Source organism: Microtus pennsylvanicus, chromosome 11 (assembly GCF_037038515.1).
Source record: "Microtus pennsylvanicus isolate mMicPen1 chromosome 11, mMicPen1.hap1, whole genome shotgun sequence".
Lineage (NCBI taxonomy): Eukaryota > Metazoa > Chordata > Mammalia > Rodentia > Cricetidae > Microtus > Microtus pennsylvanicus.
The window spans coordinates 37677892-37698915 of NC_134589.1; the positions used below are offsets into that span (position 1 = coordinate 37677892).

General features: G+C 47.4%; 1 protein-coding gene across 4 annotated transcripts in view; it reads right to left on the minus strand.

Moving 5' to 3' along the window:
* The window catches only part of Hnf1b (HNF1 homeobox B), a 53025-nt gene that overhangs the window by 12994 nt on the left and 19007 nt on the right, over window positions 1–21024 (minus strand). For 2 of the 4 annotated variants that reach the window (XM_075991307.1, XM_075991305.1), the window contains exons 5-6: window positions 8345–8505; window positions 2555–2690 (exon numbers count right to left, since the gene is read on the minus strand). In XM_075991307.1, coding sequence (XP_075847422.1) covers window positions 2555–2690; window positions 8345–8505 — 297 coding nt within the window. The remainder of the gene's footprint in view (window positions 1–2554; window positions 2691–8344; window positions 8506–21024) is intronic. The other 2 variants (XM_075991308.1, XM_075991306.1) reach the window with 1 other exon arrangement.

The following is a 21024-nucleotide window of genomic DNA, read 5'->3' on the forward strand; positions in this document are numbered from 1 at the left end:
TTAACCCTTCTAGACTGGATGAGATTGGAGAGCACAGTTCAGAAACAAGCCCGAGCCTTCGACCCACCCAGGAGATCTCTTTAAGAAACATACATTCTTGAGCCCCACCCAAGACTCAATGAGTCAAAACCTGCAGAGGTGGGGCCCAACAATCTCATTTTCGACAGTCTGAGATCCCAGTGTGCTTCTGGTCCAGGTCCGAGAACCTCTATGTCATCCTAGCTCCCCCATTGTGTGTGACACGTGGCTTCTTTCATCCGGAAGGAGCAAAGCTAGTGAGGACTTGTGAGTGACAAGCCACTTGTCCAGAGTCCCACAGTGCTAAGAGAGCCTCCACTACTACCCGTACACACGAGAAAACAAGAAACTTCTCTCTCACTGACTGGGTCTCAGCCAAACTTCCTGGCAACCCTCACCCTTCTTTATGCTCTGTCTACCCCAGTGCACATGCGCACCTGTACCTGAGGTCAGTGTGCACCCTGTCCGCATGCTGCAGGAGACACTGTGAGGAGGTTGAGATGCATGGGTGCACAGGATGGGGAGAACAAATGTGGAAAATTCAGCATGGCCCTAGGCAAACCTGTAGTTCAGACAGCACCTACGTTAATACAGCTGAGGGTGTGTCTTAGTCAGTGCTTGGTATGGGAAGAAAGGAAGTGGGGGCAATTTGTGTGTTATTTTGTTTGAAGAAATACGGAAAAGGGTAGCTCACCCACAAGCCTTTTTCTTTTTGTAGTGTGTGTGCGTGCGTGTGTGTGTGTGTGTGTGTGTGTGCGCGCGCGCGCGCACGTGCATGCTCAGGCATGTACCTGTATAGGTCAGAGGACAACTTGCAGGAGTCGGTTCTCTCCACCTTTAGGTGGGTTCTGGGGATTAAACTCAGGTCATCAGACTTGGTGGCATACGAGCACTCTTAGCTGCTGAGTCATCTCCCCCAACCCCATGAACTCTTTAGGAAGGTAAGCAAGCTGGTTTTAGGCATCTCATTCCCACCCCAACCCTCCCCACCCCACACCCCACCCCTGCTGAGACAGGGTTTTTCTGTGTAGCTTTGGTGCTTGTCCTGGAACTAGCTCTTGTAGACCAGGCTGACCTGGAACTCACAGAGATCCACCTGCCTGCCTCTGCCTCTGAGTGCTGGGATTAAAGACGTGCGCCACCACCGCCCAGACAGCATCTCATTCTTCATCCCAGTCCTGGTGTTAGTCTGGTTGCTGTAGGAGCCAGTGTACCAGAGGGTCAGCGAAATGGAAGTGATTCTGAAGTAACTTTTAACTTCGTAAATCTCCTAAAGATCTCTTTATTCCCATTTCCCTTCTGCAAAAAAAAATGCCGAGTGTGGTTCCATCCCAGCAGCTAAGGACAGGGCGAGAGCCCCACAAAGTCATTCAATAAATTCCCGTGCTTTCAACAGTCCCTGCCGCCTCTGCCCTCAGAGGAGGCCTAAGCCATTCTCCTATACGATTCCAGTTCTTAGGAGACAGGAAGGGAGGGAAGCAAAAAGCAGGCACAAGACAAGGAAGCAATTCGCACGGGGCCCTGGACCATGGGGCAGTGCAAAGTTGAAGAATTAACCAACATGCCATCTTTAGGAATCTCTGGATCCATCTGAGGAAGATCTCAGGTCACAAAGATGATTCTGAGAAACAATGGCTTTGCCTGAGTGGTCACAATGAAGCAGAAAAATGTTTAAACCTTCAGATATTCAGTGACAGTGAAGGCGAAAAACGTCCAAAACCTCTAAGAAGCCTGCCTTCCCACAGCCAGCAATGGCTCACCTCTGAGGGAGCAAGGCTGGCTACAGAACAGAGCCTTCTGGGGCTAAAGGGACCTCACCCACCACCCACCTTCAGGCATGTGTTAAACAATCTACTTCTCTTTAAAATTTAGAAAGCTCAGTCAGTGACCCTTTTTGGGTCCTCTGTATTTTTACAGGACTTGTCTACGACATGATAAGACTTCTTTAGAAACCCATCAAACCTTGCTCCATCTTCACCAACCCCACAAGACAATACACAGGGTTAGGAAAGAACAGGAAACAAACGTACAAGCCAAAGTTATGAGAGGTCTTGCTTTCTAGATTTACAAGCGTGTCTATATTCCTTATCACTGCATAGTGCTAACAACTCATTTTATAGATGAGGAACTCCAACCCCAGAAAGTATAGCAATTTGAACTAACTGCACAACTAGTAAAATGTGACCTGGATTCAAAGCCATTAGAAAAATATCTCTTGTAGGATAAATGTACGATAGGTATGGTAGAGGAGAGAAAAAGGAGTCAAAAAATAAAATCCAACCTACAAGTGTGCTGAGCACAACTGAGCATGTCTGTGGCCCCAGTCGTGAGGCAAAGGCAGGAAGATGGCCGCAGGTTCAAGGCCAGCTCGATAGGGATGCCCTGTCTCAGCCACCCTACCCTGAAAAATCCTCTAGGTGCGGTGGGAGAGGGGGTGGGGTCTCACAGGAGCCTTTTGTGCCTGTTTCTGTTGTTCTGATTTGCTTTTCATTTTTTCTCCCTGCCCGCAGGTTTACTGACAAAGAGAGGAACTTACTCTGTGCAATGGCCATGACTCCAGACAAGGGGGTCATGATGAGGTTCTGAGATTGCTGGGGATTGTGATGGGAGAGGCTATGGATATTCGTCAAGGTGCTGACGGGAGGCAGTCCTCCTCCTGAGACAGTGATCTGCTGGAAAGGAAAAAGAAAAGCAGCGTGAGTGGGGTCAAACCACCAAGGGGAGGGCTATTTCCAGAATGCTACCACTCAGCAACTGATCCATTCACATAACAACCAAAGTTAAACAGCGGGGCAGACTCCGTTCTAGAAGCGGAGGGGAGGATAGTGACAGTCAGGGCTCTGTCCTCATGGCCATGGTATCTGTCCATTCTTTGACGTGCCAGCTTGACTGACAAGTCCTTCTGTTAGTGTGCTACATGACTGTCACCTGCTCACTATTCAGGTGCCCTCCGTCCTGATTTCCTATCTTTTATGTGATGGATGCTGGAGATAGGGGACTGCTAAAAATAAAACAGAGGCAATGCCCTAGGACTCCCCAGTGAGGGTAGACTAGGAACTGGGAAGGAGTGCAGAGTGCTCCCTGTTCATGCATCAGCTCACTGCAGTCCCAAGAGTTCTGACATGCCCATTTTCCAGGTAGACATGCATCCTGCCTGAGACCCTGAAGCTCGGAAATAGTACGCCCACCTGTTCTTCAAGTCTGCCCTGGGAACCATTTTTAACCTATTTTATACGAGAATCTCCTTCTGCCTCTCCCCACACTGATTAATTACTAAGAGTATGGGGAGTTAAGATTTTTCTTGTTTCCCCAAATCTTCACCATACTTTAAAAGTGCTCCCCCTCCTCCCTCCCTCCTCCTCCATCTTCAGTCAAAGCCAACGCCACTAGGGACAACTAAACCCGTCTCTACTGTTTCACCATCACATTTTAACAGCAGATCCATAGGTGAAGCAACCAGTTCTTGCATGTGTATTGTCTACGACTGCTGTATTTAATTCTTTTATTTGTCCCGACTAATCTCTTTTCCTATTTTTCATCTTTCCTGGTGTATAGTTGTAAAAAAGTATCAAATCCTACCTGGGGCTCACCCTTGCTTTAACAAAGGTGTCTATTAGCCCACTGGCTGGAACTTTCTCAATAGTACTAAATAAAAACCACTGTGAAAATGTGTCGTTTTGATCCCAATATTAATCAAAAATATTTCTAATGTCCTCTTATAACCATATATAAAAATCAGCTTGATATGCAGGCTTTTTCAAAGTAATTTACCATACATAGTTTTGAAATAATTTCTAATTTTTGTGTTTTTGAGACAAGGTTTTTCTGCATAGTCCTGGTGTCCTGGAACTCACGCTGTAGACCAGGCTGGCTCTTGAACTCACAGAGATCTGCCTGCCTCGGCCTTCTGAGTGCTGGGATTAAAAGTGTGAGCCACCACCACCCAGCCCTATTTTTTTCTTAAGAAAAGACCTTCTCTCATCGTAAGCAGACCCAGGTATCACTGAGAGCACCAGGAAACTCCTGAAGAGGGTCCATCACACATGCAGCTCCCTCACTGACATCTTCCTGTTCCCTAGAGTCCTTCAGATTCTCAGTCTCACTCTAGTACCTGGAAGGAGGAGAGCTCCCACTGGTCCTTCTGGTCAACCCGACACTTTCCAAGGTTAACTTGGAAAAGGGAGGTAGGGGGTGGGTGGGCTCTTAAATAGGTTTGTTTGTATTTTTAAAATGAACATCAAGAAATGAGTTAGAGGTCACATGACCAATAAGGAATTTTGACCACATCAAACAAGAGGGAACCAGCCTGCTTGCTGGACTTGTTTTTCAAACTGTCAGAGTCATAAAAAAAAAAAAAAAAGAAAGAAAGAAAGAAAGAAATTGTGACCTGCCCTCAGACCAAATCCCTTGTGTAATATGGTCTTGAGGGGAAAGCCAGCGGAGGAGTCCAGGCCACCCCGCTCAGCACTTCAGTTTGAGGGTACCACAGAAATGTGGGTGTCAATGACAAAAATGATTATGTGTGGCTTTACTATTTGAAAGCCACTTTCCCAGAAGTCCTCAGTCCGCAATGGCACAAACAGGGCAAGCATTATGACTTTTGTCCCTGGGTCACATATTAAGAAGCTGACCCTCAGAAGAGACATACAGATGAGCTGTATGTCACTGGACAGTAAGCAAGGGAACCCAAGTCCATGTTAAGTTTTGCTAGATTTTCAGTATCATCTGCTTACTGTGCTTGGCAACCTTGGTCAGGTGACTTCCCACTCTAAGAAGTAACCACTACTTTCTGCTTGCTTCCAGGATGGAAGGAAGCCAGAGGGTTGCCAAAGGATGGAAGGAAGCCAGAGAGTTGCCAAAGATTCCATGATAACCCTTAACACAACAATTTAGAGAGCCTGGATTATATAATACCTTTGATACGGTAATTTCTTTATGTGCCTACAACATGTGAGGTTAGGGCTATTAGCCCTATCTTGCAGAAAAAGAAGGTGAAATCTAGCAAGTTTAAGAAATGTCTCTAAACTTTTTTCAATAAAAAGAAAGAAAGAGAGAAAGAAAGAAAAGAAAGAAAGAAAAGAAAGAAAGAAAAGAAAGATCTCAATTGGTAGCCCCATAGTTGAACACAGGTGACTTAATATTGCCAAAGTATCACATGGGTAAAACAAACAAACAAACAAAAAACAGCATACACAAATTACAGCCTTAACTAGGTCTGCTCTTTTGGCATGGGGAAGGGCCTGCTCTCAAACAGAGGTATAAGTAATCTTCACACCAACTCTAGCACACGGTATTATTTCTCCCATTTTGCAAATGAAAACACTGAAGCTAAGCAATTCTTTGACTCTATTTTGGTACATGTCAGAGCCAAGACTGCACGTTTGGATTCCCTTGCCCATGTGCCTGTGTTATTTTTTAAATCTCTCTCTCCTTCTCCCTCTTTCTCTCTCTCTCTGTGTGTTGCCACCTGGTATTACTTCAAGCACACACTCATCAGTGTAATGTGTATTCCTTACGCTTATGCAGCGCGTGTGTTACCCTCTGAGCTCTCTCTCCAACCCATCATGCTCTTTTTAAGCCGTGTTCCACTCTTGCGTTGGTGGAACACGGTCTGGGATGCACTTGTTATACATTAACAGAACAGATTCGAGTTTGAGCACCCTGCAAGAGTGACATAACATATGAACCAAGGTGTTGGAGACAAGTGAGAAGCTGGTCCCTGCAAACAAATGTGGAGATATTTGTTAACATTGAGGTGTGCTGTCTTGGTCAATCATCAATCCGGTCCACAGTGCCCAGTGAGGGCAGTGCTGAGGGAAGCACAAGAGCGTGTCTGCAGGCTGTTTATGGAGCAGCCTGGACCTGGCCAGCGTCGTGTGTGCCTTAAGGAAGAGCAAGAGAGCTCAAAGAGAGACTCCAAGGGCCTTTAAGCAATAAGAGATGAGGTAAAGAATTGTATTTTATTTCACTTTTCCAGTGCTTAGGGCTTCATTCTTCTAGGCAAAGAACCTCTACCACTGAGATATCCCTAACCCAGAACCTGGGAGATCATCATCATCATCATCATCATCATCATCATCATCATCATCATCATCTCTGTGTATGAATGCTTTGCCTGCATGTATGTCTATTCATCACATGAACATCTAGAGCTCATGGAGTCCAGAAGATGGTATCAAATCCTATAGAACTGGGGTTACGGACAGTTGTGAGCCATTGTGTGGGTACTGGGAATTGAACTCCAGTGCTCTGAAGGGACAGCCGGTTCTCTTGACCACTGAGTCACCTCTCCAGCCCCACGTAGGAGTTCTTAGTCCACTGAGAAGTGAAGACCTCTTCTGCACACCTCTTCTTCTGGGGGAAGCCTGTGTAATGCTTTAACTCTAACTTGTTTGTATTTTTACATTGACTGTTAAGAAAAGACTAAGGGCTGGAGATATGGCTCAGGGGTTAAAATCACTGGCTGCTCTTCCAGAGGACCTGGGTTCAATTCCCAGCACCAATATGGCAGCTCACAACCATCGGTAACTCCAGTCCCAGGGGGTCCAACACACACACAGTACACAGAAGTGTGTAGGCAGAATATCCATTCACATAAAATAAAAGTAAAGGTTAAAAAAACATTAAAAGATAAAAGAGACTATAAAGACTTACATATGAAACTTATATATGCATCTTACAAGGTAGCAGCACTGATTGTTGGCAGGGAGGTAAGGGTCTCTCTTAGGGGGTGAGCTGAAAAATGCTTCCTGCCAGGTTGCCCATGATTTTTGTTTACCAAGACTCCCACTAGAGGCCAGCTCAGGTCTCCTGAAACTGGAGTTGTCCAGATCAGCCCCCCTCCCCCAGGACCTTTAAGTTGTTTTTCTTCCAAGGAACTGGAGACTTGACCAGCTGTGACTCACTCCTCCTGTGTTGCCTACACAGCACACACGCCAAGGACTAAAATGGCAAGTGTTCCCTGCCACCCTCCAGCCCCCACCGGCCAAGGCCACGCGGTGGGAGGGGGGCAGACACCTTTCGGGAATGTGTGCAGCTCCACCTTCAGCTTGGAAGTCAGGAACCCTCGCTCCTCCCTCCCATGAAACAGAGCGTGACCCAGAGAATAAAGTTTTCCATTTCCTACCCTCACGGTTGGTGTTGTAATTCTCTTGTTGTCTCAAAAGCCCTCTTCCATGCCCCTGTGTTGCCAGACATGAATTGGGGGATGGGTCTAGAATGGTGGTGCTCGGGTATAAAGAGGCGTTCAGAGAGGACGGGGGTGACAAATCAGAATGCACTATATACATGTACAAAATTGTCAAAGAACAAACTCAATAAAAGTTAAATGTATATATAAAAAAAATTAGGTCGGGCGGTGGTGGAGGCAGAGGCAGGTGGATCTCTGTGAGTTCAAGGCCAGCCTGCTCTGCAAGAGCTAGTTCCAGGACAGGCTCCAAAGCTACAGAGAAACCGTGTCTGGGGGGGGGGGGGGGGAAGAATTAGAACCCTTGGAAATTCAAGTGAGCCTTACTGAGCAGGATAAGGGTTCATCTGGGTGTGGGGCTGAGGCCAGAGGTATAGAAAACTTCAGAGGAAATGGCATGGCCACAGAAGTAACAGCACTGCCATTCATGAAATATTTACGATGCTGAGTGTTTTCATATGTGTTATCACACTTCCTCCACGACACTATTGCTGTTACCTCCACTTTATAGGCGAGGAAAAGAGAACCAAAGTAGTTCCTTAATTCACCCAAGGCTGCGCCATGACCAAGTGCCAGAGCTGAGATTTCAAAGTAGGTCATTGTACCTTCAGAGCCACCACCCCCGCACCTGCCATCATGCCCTTCCTCCGGCTCCGTTCAGGAAATTTCTCCCATCTCTTGCCATCCACTACCACCCGATTCTGCCCTCAATAGAACCAAAGGAGTTGGGGAAGGAGTCTGGGGCTTGTTTCAAAGTGAGGTGCTCTCTGGGTTTAAAAAAGAAGTCTGGTTTTGGAGGCCTTGGAGGGAAGGATGAATGAACATTTTATCAACACAAATGTCATTGGCAGCCCCAAAATAAACAGTGTCCCACCCGGCTCGCTCCTTTATGAGGCATTCAATCAATAAAATGAGAGCAGAGCTCTGTCAGATTTATTGGCTGGGTTCAAACTGAACACCTCTTATACCCGCCAAAGGCTGGGTCACCAGTCTACCTTTCCGTTTTTGCTCTGGACAGCCCCCGTTTTCCCCCGTGGGGCTACAATGGTTCATTGTTTAAGGCAGGCCTTGTGAGAAGTTGTATTTGTTTTGCCTCTTATCTTATCGGCTCTGGCGCTACAATGGCCCAGGTGTACTCACCATTTTACCATCAGGTGAGAGGAGACTGTGGCCTGGGTCCAGGCTGCCGGGGGAGACTTGCTGTAAAACCGACTGGCTGGTCACCATGGCACTGTTGCCATGGTGACTGATGGTTGAAGAGGAAGTGACCTCATTGTTTCCCTGCTGGCTGTAGCGCACTCCTGCAAAAAACAACGTGAACCCAACAGGAAACATTAGTGTCACTGGGGCCCCTGAACACTGACTTGGTGCCCTTTGTTTTCAGTGGTGGGCGACAAGGAAACAAAATTGATTTCTTCTCCCCGACCACTCACAAGAACAATCAGTATCTTCCTCTGTGTGTGGCCTCTGCTTTGACCATGGAATGTTAGATCTCTGAAGGGAGGCTGGTTTGTCATTTTGGTCATGAGGCTTAGCCTGCAATGGCTGAGCCATCTCTCCAGCCCAGGAGAGGTCACTTTGACCCGTTTTAATTCGTTCTTTGTTATAGTGCCGGTGTTTTAGCACTTGGTGGTCATTCAGTCAACTTCTGTTGGAGGATGGAGGGAAGGAAAGCAGGAGAGAGTGAGCGGAACCTGCTGAGGCATCTGTCTCTCTGAAGGTGGAGGCAGATCAACCAATGAGGGTGGGACAGAGTCCCAATGTTTTCTAGCAAGAAGGGGCAGCGGGAAGACTTTAGGGTTTATAAACAGACACATGTAGGTTAAAATCCTGGCCGGGCCCTGCACCTCTACTTCCTCTCATGAAACAGAGAATGCGTCCTCTCCAGGGCTATTTGAGGATTGAAGACAACCTCTCTCCAGTTGCCAGCATAATGCCAAACACCTCAAAACTGAGGTTGAAGATGCCTGGCGGGGTGAGCTGGTAGTCGGACAGACCTCAAGACGATTGTTGAATTCTAGGACTCCTAAGGTCAGATTCCAAGCACGGATGGAATGTTCTGGTAGAGAGCAGCTTCTAGCGGCTCCTGCTTTGGCAGACTGATTGATGCATTGCCCAGGAAGCTGCTTGGCAGGAGGCCTGGCTGCCGCTCTGTAGACTCTTTCCTCCTGGAACATCTGGACTGCACTCCTGTCTCACCTGTATGTTTTGACTCCCTGACCAGCTATTTACCTCCCCAAGATGCCCTGCTCCCAAGAGAGCGGCGATAACGCTGGGAGTCGGGTGTGTGCTCACCTCCCAGCCTGTCCCCATCATCGATTGGGTCTCAAGTCAAACAGTCCCTGGACTTAGCCTATTTAATTTGGCTGAAGGAAAAGGGCCAGCCCTCTGATGATCAAATATGGGTCACAGGGAGGCTTCTCCCCTACCACAGGCCACACAATTATTTATTTAAAAATAATTAACTAAGGATATCCATGGGAAGCAAAAGCCTTGACAAGGGGTCATACTAAGAGCCCAGAGCCTCTTCTTAGAGGCTAGACAGCACAGAACGGGGCGACTGCAGCTCACAGGCTTTTACCTTCCCTAAAGAACTTTATTGTGTTGTAGCCGCTGTTCTAAGCACAGATGTGTCTCCTGACTTCCCCTTTAAGATCTCTAGCTCTCCAAACTTCCCCTTTAAGATTATTGGCTGGGAGTTAGATCACAGCTTTACCATCTCTCTACTGGTAGAAGCTGGAGGTGGTGGGCTATGGAGGGGGGCTGTTGTCAGTGCAGCATGGAGGGAATTAGGCAGGGGGCTTGTCAGCTCTGGGGCCATCTGTATCCCTTCCTCACTGATGCTCCTCTCATAGACATGACAGTCACTGGAGTTAATTCCCAGGGAAAGGGCCAGGGATGGTCAGATATCATGCAATGGTACATAGACCACACACCAGGAAGAGATGTTCTTATCAGAGGAAAAGAAAAGAGTCCTAGTCTTCGTCTATTTCATAAATTTGGAAGGACACTTGAAATGGCAACGAATGAGGAATGCAAAGTGTATAGGCACCCGGCAGGAGTGGCGCACACCTTTAATCCCAGCACTTGGGAAGCAGAGGGAGGTGGATCTCTGTGAGTTCGAGGCCAGCCTGGTCTACAAGAGCTAGTTCCAGGACAGCTAGGACTGTGACACAGAGAAACCTTGTCTCGAAAAAACAAAACAAAAAACCAAATCAAAATAAACAAGCAAGCAAACAAACAAACAAAAAACAACGTATATAGGCTCTGGAGCTAGGTGGCCTGGGCTTAAATCCTGATTTAACCACGCCATAGCCACGTAAATCAGGGAGGTTATGTGCTTTCCCTGGGCTCCATTTCCACACTGTTAACAATGTCCTCCGTTAGGTCCCTGGCAAAGAATGCAGTGAATTAATGGATGTACTGGTCCTCAGGTCATGCTGGGCATAGAAAAGTTGCTCCAAGTATCTTTCCCTCTACTTTCATCTTCATCCAAATATCTGTAGGATGGCCGAGGTCACCCAACTTTACCGAGCACCCGTTAATAACTTAAAAAACCGTGCTGGGAAACTTCATTGAGAAGTGGATGAGCTCATCTTCCTCAGTCACCATTGCTAGCTCTGGGCACAGCGATAGATGACAAAGCCTCTGGGTTAACTTTGATTTCCTGAAGACACCAGGAAAAAAAGACCCATAGGAGAAACGGCTATGGCAGATCATGACCACATATCCTCCATCACTAATTAGTCCTGTCCCCATCATGGACCCTATGAGCCACAGAAAGTTGATCCAACAGCCAAGGTGCAATCTAGAAACCTCCCCAGGGTCCTGGATGCCACTCTTCCCTGGGCATCATGGGCCTTGGGTTATGGCTGAATTCCCAAGAACCTAGGAAACAGACAGGTTTCGACTCAGCAAGACTGGCTAGAAGTGTCAAAAGCATGAAGGATGCATATGGCTCTTCATCCAGCTGTGCCCTGAGATGTTTTTCATGTACGTGTGCAAGTGGAAGCCAGGGGACAACCTTATGTAACCTTGAGTATTTGCCCTCAGGTATCACTGTGTTATCTTTGTTTTGCGAAGGTCTCTCTCTAGCCTGGATCCCCTCAGGTATGCTGGGACAGTCAGTCAGCAAACCCCAGGAATCCGGGTGTCTCTGCTTCCCCAGCACTGGGATTATAAGTCTGTGTCACCATGCTCAGCTTTAGCACGGGGTCAGGGAAGGTAACTGGGGATCCAACTCAGGTCCTCATGCTTGCATGGCAAGTTCTTCATGGACCAAGTTGCCTCTCTAGCCTCTCTGCTCAGAAACTTCTGAGGGGGGCCTTGCATCTGTGCTCTGCCTTATCTGAAATACATCATTCCTCACCGTACTCCATGCGGTCCCCTCTGTGCCTTGCCTATGCTGTTCCCTCTGTTTGGATGGTTCTTTTTCCTGTAGCATCTCTGAGAAGATGTTCTTCTAAGGCTCGAGGGCAGTGGTTCTCAACCTTCCTAATGCTGCGACCCTTTAATAGATTTCTTCATGTTGGGGTGATCCTCCCAGCCATGATATTTTTTTTGTTGCTACTTCATAATTGTAATTTTGCTACTGTTATGAATCACAATAATATGCAGAATATCTGATATGCAACCCCTGTGAAAGGGTCATTTGGCCCCCAAAGGGGTCATGACCCAGAACTGATGATCTAGAGATTTGACATCAGGGCCGGCCTCCTTGTACTCCGATATGTTTCCTTTCCTCTCCCTCTCGAAGGAAGAGATGCCGTACTCATTGTTGCTTCTCTGGGCTAGCAGAGTACTTGGCATTGTGCCTATTTACAGAATGAAGGAACGAGACCTCAGCTGCTTTAAGGACCCATGCCCCAGATCAAGGGACAAGCGGAAAGAGAAAGTAGGGTGAGTTCTGTATTGATGGTGTAAATCTGTTCCACATCTATTGCTAGGCAATGGCTGCAAAGGCACACAAATTTCACAGCTGAGAGGCACCAGTCGAATTCAGGAATTGGTACAAAGCTGAATGGGGCCACAAGGAATATAATAAGCAGCCCTGTGCCTGCATGCATGCCCCCTTGAACAGCTGCCAGCCGCCTTGGTCACTCAAGTGCTATAAGCCACATCTATGACCATCAGGAACCATAGTTCCTCCCACCTGCGGACAGTCCTCCACTTCATGACAATGACCTGCAACCCTTCCGACAGCTGCTTCCTTAGACAAACTTCAGGACCCTTCCAAGCTCAAAGGCCACATTTATTCTTGGACAGCATTCATGTTCCGTTAACCACCTAGCAGCTGTAAAACGGCTAATGTTTTGATGGAAGGCTTATCTTTTTAAAATGTGTCACCGATGGTATGATTTTTCCCATTTGTCCTGTAATGGTTCTTGTGCAACCTAGCTTCGTGTGTTGTTTTTAGACACCTGTGTTGGTTTATACAGGGCCAGCTGTGCCTTGTGTGTTCAGAGGAGAGCTGTTCAGGGTGTGCCTAACTACAGAGGTGTATCTGAAATCTGTTTCAGAGCTCCCACCTATAGCTTGTAGATCCCTCACTATGTAGCCCACCTCTCCAAGACCCTCAAAAAAACAGCAAAGATTTCGATTCTGGAAATGAACAAAGTACCAGACATTGAGGGTTCTGTCTGTCTCCCCTTATCTCCATTAAGCGTTGAATCAATCAACTTTTTAGGCTTTAGGACATATAGATTTCCTTCCTCTGGTGATAGACGGTGGATTAATAAAATAATTTAAGAGAAGCACTGGGCTTCACTGGGCGACAAAACAAACCAAAGAGCAATTTCAACCAGGAAGTCATGTCTGGAATTGCTCCTGTATCAGGAGAAGAGAGTGGGGACTCCTGGGTAACAGGAGCTCAGCTTGTCCCTCATATGGCCCTTGGCACTATAGCCTGGGGGCTCCCTTTGCTGTAAGCTGTCCCCAGCACCTGGTGGGATGCCTTCACCCTTGACAGTTCGTTTTGAAGCCAGCTCCTATTTGTGATAATGCAGGAATGTTCCTCCAGTTGGTGGCCCCGTGCCAGCTCGAGTGAGCGCCCCAGCCACCAACAGAGTAAACATTACTCAACTGGCCAGGGCTCTGTCACACACATTCTTCCTCTGTGTTCCTAACCTCATGCAGAGCACAGCCCAAACCCATTGGGTCTGAAAACTAGATATTTACACTGGGGTAGGAGGGAGCAAGTTCTCCCCAAATGAAGCCATTATGCCCGCAAATCATGCACAGACTGAACTGTGTTTCTTATGAAGCCCCAGCCTTGTACTGGGAAGGGGGAAAGGGAGTGTTATACTAGTCTTTCGTGGCCCAGTCCTGTGTCCTCATACCCGCCCCACCTGAGCACCATTCATTTTCCTTGAGGACAGAGGCAGAGAGACAGGTAGTCTGGTGAATTTCTCAGATACTCGTTTGTTATTAAAAGAATGGGAACAACTCGTTGGCTTGAAGTTGGTGACTCCAGACACCAAAGCTTTGAAATGAATTAGCACTGCTACCTCAGTTTCTCCACAGACAGCACCGATCTTTTGCTGTTCTGAATACTCTTTCTCCCTAATAAAGACCTGGGTTTGTACAGAGTTTAGGAGATTGAAAATTTTAAAGCCTACGAAGAGGAAACTCACGTAGGAAAATAAATTCAATTTAGACACTAGGGTGGGCTCCATTCTAGACCCTAAAGGCCTCAAGTAGGAGGCCCGTTCATGGCATGAAAAACACAGGCCTGTGAGGATGGCAAACATTCTTGACTCAAGGGTAAGACATTGAATGATACTTCAGGGAAGCCCACAAACTGGTTTTCTTATTAAAAAAAAAATCAAAGTAAATGCAAGCGGGGAAAGAAAGAAAGAAAGAAAGAAAGAAAGAAAGAAAGAAAGAAAGAAAAGTAGCCAAGAATGTGCATGGTGCCTTCAGATGTAACCTACAGGCGAGGTGGGAGGAGGGACGGGCAGCCTATGTCCTTCCTTCCATGGGGCTGGCCTTAGCAAGTGCGTCCTCATGTCCTTGCCAGGGAGCTGGTTTCTGCAAGCAAACATCAGGTGCTTTGCAAGATGACTTCAGCCTGGAGTCCAAGGCCAGAGCCGAAAGAGCCTCCTTGGCGCTGGAGAATTGCCACAGGCCTCACCCAGGAGACAGTTTTATTCCAGGCTTCTCAGTGGGCCACAGATGTATATGGGACTCAGTGGGCCGCAGAAGTTCTGAGGTGGTCCCCCAGCTAGTCTCCAGCTCTGAAGCTGACCCCCTTTCCTCTTCCTTCTAATCCCCAAATGGGTCCCCAATACTGACCCACTTTATCATGACCCACAAGGAGTTCGTGTTTCTCGGTTGCACCTCTCATGAGAATGTATGTACCCTGAGTGTAGGCTGTCGTCATTTGGTTGTCCATGTCATCCATCTGTCCTGCCCCCCCCCCCCAATCTCCTCAGTAACTTCTATATGGCACCTGGCCTGGGCCAGGATTTGTGGAATGAGTCAATAAGAATGACCTAACAGAGGGCTCCATGAGAAGCCACCGCAGTATATGTGTCTCAACTGAGTCTCCTACTTTTCTTTGTGAGGAGAGAAATATCGGTAAAGGACAGAAAAGGAAAGGGAAGAAGAAACTAAAACACAATTAAAATAGAGGAAACATTACTGAGAGATTTGAGCAATTTCATACCAGGAGGCATCAGAGAGGGGTGTGGAGGGGTGTGTGGGATGCGGCAGGCTGCCTTCTGTGCTTGAGATCTCACCCTGTGCTTTATTTTGGGCTGAAATGGATGCTGTGTGTGTGTGTGGGGGGGGTGTCATTCCCTAGTCTTGCAGCCCAGGGATAACATCTGTTCTAAGGAGACAAGAGCAAGTGCTCATATTAATATAGTGGGCTTTAAACGTGATAACACATACCCAGGTCATCTTACTGCTTGGCAAGGAAGATTCATTCACAGGCCTTGCAGAGTTGTGAGATGCCTAAATTTATACTTACCAAGTTAGAAACCCATTTGTGGTGCCCTGGGTTTGTTTTTGTGGTTAGGAAACGGATCGGTTAATGGGCACTTACTGTGGCAAAGTGAGTAATTTAAACACCCTTCTAAAAAAGAAACGAAGGTAAAAACCTACGAAGGGTTAATGATGGGCATCGTTAGTCTAACGCCCGCCCATGGGGGCAGACAGTGTCCTGCTGCAGTCTCCCTCCTGGGGTCACTGTCTTTTCTGAGAAGTTGCCTTTGCAGGCAGGGGTGATATGGCTGCAACAAAGGCTCCCAGGTTTGACTGACAGGGAGAATGGTGATGCTCCTAGTGGGTTGGGCAATGTGAGGAAGGCTATAAAGTCATCAGAGGACTGAGCCACTGGGTGTCCACACAAAGTAAGGACCTATAAATGGACATCTGTATTGTGACTGAAGGGCTAATAAAGTTGCCTTAGAAAAGGGAGGTTTTTCCACTGTGACCTCTTCATAAGCAATTCCCCCCACTGGGAGGGAATATCCAGGGACAAGATCCTTTAAGGCCTGACAAGTGTTAGAGCTGCCTCCTTAATGGAGGTTTGCCTGGTCAAACCCCAGCCTCTTCATCACTATCACTGGGACAGCTCCATCAGCATCATCACCATCATCATCATCACTATTATCAGCAGCAGCAGCAGCATGGCAGATTGATGCTGATCACCCAGCAAGCACCAGGTATCAGAGGCTGAGACTTTGGAGGAGGAGGATGACTGCTTCTAGCTTGCTAGAAGAGGAGCATCAGGTGAGCCCTGGGGGAACGTCATCAGAGAACTGATGGCCGCTCAGAGCCTGGCAGACTTTCTTCTGTCTCTTCAGGCAGCTCAGATGTACAGAGTCTAGGTCTCAGGCTACCCAGTGGAAACTCAGAAAGACCCCGTCTCACACTTTCCTTGTCCAAGGAATATTGGTTAGTTAAGATGATTAAAGGGTCTAAGTCAGTAGACCATGAAACTAACTAGTACAACTAGGCTAAGTGAGTGGTCTAAAACAGTAGAAACCAAGCTAGGAGAGCATTAGGGAGAAAGCCAGGCTGTGCTCTTTGAGAAGTTTCTGGGAGTACTGAATGTTGGCACTATTTTGTGAACTGCAAACTTTAAATAAGAGATGGTGCATCAGGACAATTTTTTCCCCCAAAAAGGGACGCTCGCTTTAAATAATATTTACAGATGCCATAGAAAAATGAATGTTATTATAAACTAGACGTAACTAACTTACAATCAGGAACATTTATGCATTAAGCATTTGTTCAGGAATCTCTCTATGACAGATACATTTATTCCACTATTAAGTAGAGTGGCTACCATGGTGCCAGGCCTAGCAGGAGAGACAGTGAAGAATCCAGCAGGGGCTTAGGGAGGGCTCAGCTCAGGGCTGGCTCTACCCCTCAGGCCTCCCTTCACTACAGGAACAAGGCAAAGCCTTTTGTGTTTTTCTATGATAGGAAGGGATGCTGAGCCGTGGAGTAGAATTCTACATAACAAAGAAGACAGGCTGCACGGTTCTGTTCCAATCCTCCAATCCATAAAACACCTAGAGCTCAGCAAAGCCCACTGTGCAAACTGCAGGGGTTGTTTGGAGGGGTCTCCTCCTTGCCACCCAAGTACTCACCCAGGTGTCAGGGCCATCAGAGTCCAACAGAGGTGGACCAAGAAGAGGCATCCGTGGACCAGGTCCCAAGGCACGGGCATAGAGTCTGCCACTCAAAGGCCCCGGAAGTGTTAACCTCTGGCAGTTATAGGTGTCCTGTTTATACCCAGTATAAATCTGTTTATTGTGACTCGCCCCACCCAATCTGCTGATGTTGTAAAGCCCTAATGGTCCCTAATAAAGGTGGAAGGCTTCTAGCAGCACAGAGTTCCTGACACGGGGATGGAGTGAGGGAGAGGAAAAAAAGAGGGAGCCAGACAGATGATGAACATAACAAGAAAGCTCCACCACGCCAAGCCTCTCTGCACCTCAGACAGCAGAATCCGGGGCCTCAAGGCCGGATGCAGCACACAGTCTCCAAGCAATGACAGGTCAGAATCCTCGTTAAGTTTAGTGATTTTTTTCCCCCAACATTACTCCTGTTTGTTAGCGCTTCTGGTTTCCTGAATCTAAGTCCAGGACTCCTGACACAGCTGCCTCTCCTCTTCCATCTGAGCAAAGAACCACTGTATCACTGCCGATGCTTCAGAAGGCTCCTGTGCTGCCTAGTCAAGTTACAGCCACCCCTGGTGGTGCATCCAGGTGTCCTGGGACACATCACAATGCTCTACACCCAAGTACTACTGTACCCAAGCAAATTTGATCCTATAGGGGTGTGTGTAGCCTACCGTGTCTGTGTTTAGTGAGCTCCCCAGATTACTCTGATGTGCTCTAGGAAGGAAATCTGAGAATTGCCAGTGTTTCAGTTTCATGGTTCTGGATGTCTCAAATGATGACCAAAGTTCTTAGAAACTGCAAAGCCACGTCCTTATCAAGAACCCTAGAGACCTAGAGCCCTTCCTTGGTCAGCTGAGGAGCTCTACAAGAGCCCCGAATCTTCCTCACCCAGCAGTAAGATGACCTGGGGTATGTGTTATCACTTTGAGGCCTCACGACAACCCTATGCAGGTATTAGGGTCCCAGCTGGGCCAAAGAAGCCCAAGGTACTTATTTGAAAAGACACTGCCAGGTCATGACAGAGGACAGCAAGCTGCTCAGAGGCTGCCTCCCTCAGGAAAGCACCATCCTGCTAGTTGGCAGTTTCCGCAGCCTAATCACATACAAGCAATGCATACAAGTAGGGTCCTCACGCCCTCTTTCCTTAGAGGAGAAAAATGCCCTGCTAGGTACAGGAACCGTGTGGTCATCTGCTGCCCCTGACCTAGTGTGTGGTCCTGAGTCCCATCGTCAGTCCATGCTTATCACGATTGCTTCTCACTGGCACTAAATGACGCTGCATAGATGTCCCCACGCAGTCCTAGGGAAGATGAGAAATTGCCCTACAGCCACTATGTGACAAGAAGCCAGCCTGAGTCTAGTATAGACAGCAAGATGAGATTCTAGTTGGAAATACTCCAATTCTCTAAAAATCAGGATTGAACAAGACTCCATTAGAGATAGGGAAATAAGGGGACCCCCTCCCAAGTAACGACAACAAACAACCCCTCTTCCAAATAACAAACAACAGAAGCAAGCTTCTGTGGGGAAGAACAACAGCCATCATTTATGAGAGCCTGCCACATCTGGATGCTTTCCCTATATACACAAGCATCGTACCATTTCCTCCTCCAGCTTCTGTGGGTGGTGTGCCCACTGTACACTGAGAAACCGAGGCTCAGATTCCAGAAGCCTGCCCAGGGTCACACAAAAATAAATGACTACAACGAGGTTGGAGTTTAGCTCTCTTCCACGACCCATGGCTCTGTTGTCGTGCCCACTGAATTTAGAAGAACGAGTAAAGCCTTATTAAACAGGATTGGCAGTGGTCAGTCAAAGGAAGGCTGGGGGACAGAGGGACATCAGCTGCTATAGGAGCTGCTCCAAGATGTTCACTGCTGACAGTGAGGCCACTGAGCCATCCCCTTTGCCAGCACCAAAATACAGAAACGCAGGTTCCCCTCTTCTACCCCTGACCCATAATCAAAATATGCATTTGACATGTCTTGGGTAATGGACATGCTCTTTAATACAGAGACGCTTTAGAGTCAGGTCTCAATTCTTGGTGGCACATTGGGCTCATCTGGAAAGTTTTAGTAACTACTGAAGCCTGGCTAGCTCCCTAAAGAATCTAACACAGCAGGCCTGGGTGGTATTTGAGAGTTTTGCTCTCCCAAGCAGTCTGCTTTCATATGATGTGTGAACCAAGAATGATATGTATGTGTGTGTACACACATATGTGTATGTATGTATATATGCATATATGTATGTATATATGTATGTGTATACATATATTTTTAAAAATTATGTGCATGAGTTTGTGAGCCTGCCCACAGAGGCCAGAAGTGTTGGTTGCTCCTGGAGCTGGGACTACAAGTGGTCACAAGCTGCCTGATGTGAGTACTGGGAACTTAACTGAGGTCCTCACTCTTAACCACTGAGCTAGCTCTCTGGCCCTGGTTTTTATATTTTTAAAAAGTTGGAAAAAAAACCAAAGCAGAATATGCCATGATATGTGAAAATAACATGAATCCAAACTTCAGATCCCATAAGGCTGTGTTGGGGGGGGGACAGCCACACACTCACGCACAGCCTATGGCTGCTTTTGTGATCCGCAGGCAGTGTTCAGTGGCTGTGACTGTGACCACATAGCTTGAGAAGCCAAAGCTATTGACTTTGGATCTTTACTGAAAAAGTTGCCTGACCGTGTTCTAGAGGACCTATAACAGTCCAGGGCAATTAGGGTGAATGCTTCATTTGACTTTATTTTAAAGATAGATTATATTATACTAATAAATGACATAAATATATGTAAAATGAACACATATATGTTCACATGTATGTATGCATATTACGGGTGTGGATTAGTGTGCATGCGCGCGCACACACACACACACACACACACACACACACACACACACACATGCTTCCCCCTGGCTTCCGCTTTTGTGTTTTCACTTCCTGCTGAAAAGTGGGTAGAGGCAGCAGGCCAGCTCTTGTGCCTTCTATGAAGTGGGTGGCTTCAAAGGCCCTTGCCCAGCTCTCTGCCTCTCATTGTGCCTCTAATACTTCACTCTCTCCAAGTTTCTGCTACTTCCCATCAAACATTTTACAAACAGATTCCAAGAGCACTTCTCCCATAAGCGGCAGGCTGGACTCCATGCTTCCTGGCAGCTTCCTTCCTCTTTAGAGGGGATGGGGCGGAAGGGGGGAGGGGAGGGTGGTAGCAAGGAGTCCTCGAATCCTCTAAAGATTCTTCAGAGGGATTAGACATAGCCAGTGGGCTGCCTCAGGTGATAGGAGTTCATTGTCAGCTGTGGGTCCCTTTGTACTGAGGCCAGAGCCCACCAGGGCTCTGACCTGTGTCTTTGTATGCAGACCAGAACTGGCCCCCTAAGGTGCTGACAGCAGAAGGCCTTTAAGACTAGGCCTCTTAATCTCATTAATATCCTAATTGTCTTCCCCAATCTAGTGGGAGTTGATAGGGTGTTACCCACAAGATAAAACGACCTTTAAATTCAGGAGATAAAATGACCTTCAAATTCAGGAGATCAAATGACAGTCAGATTAAGTCTCCAAGTAGTAGAACTTTAGAGCCCTGTACACCTCAGAACCACTAGAGCAAGCCAGGATTCCAGGCGATTGTCTCTCCCACTAAGGGACAATAGGGCTGGCTCATTCACTCTGGGAACCTTTGCTGCTGAGATGAATATTTTTTACAGCTGCCCTCATAAACCCCCTCCTCTTGTCTGCTGCCCAGGGAGGGGGTGGAATTCCCAGAGGTGAGCTGAGGTGCCTACCCTGTCTCACAGGCCCCCATTAAGTTGTTAAAGTTTTTAGTGCCCCAGACAGGGACGAATGCAAGGGCAGTTCAAATCCCCATACAGAGAGGGATGGGCTTGGGAAAGAGAGGTCTTTGTTTCTTTCCACAGAATTCACCTTGTTCAGGGGCAGCAGCTGGGGGAGACACAGTGAACTAGCGAGGCTGAGTCTTCTTACCTCACCTCAGTCATTCAGACAGGGACCACAGAAGTATACAAGAGGCTCTCCCTTTCTGTTTCTCTCTGCACGTGCACATACATGCACACACACACGTGTGTGTTAGTGTGTGTGTGCGCGTGCACAGAAGTATAGAAGAGGCTCTCCCTTTCTCTCTGTTTCTCTCTGCACGTGCACATGCATGCACACACAGAAGTATAGAAG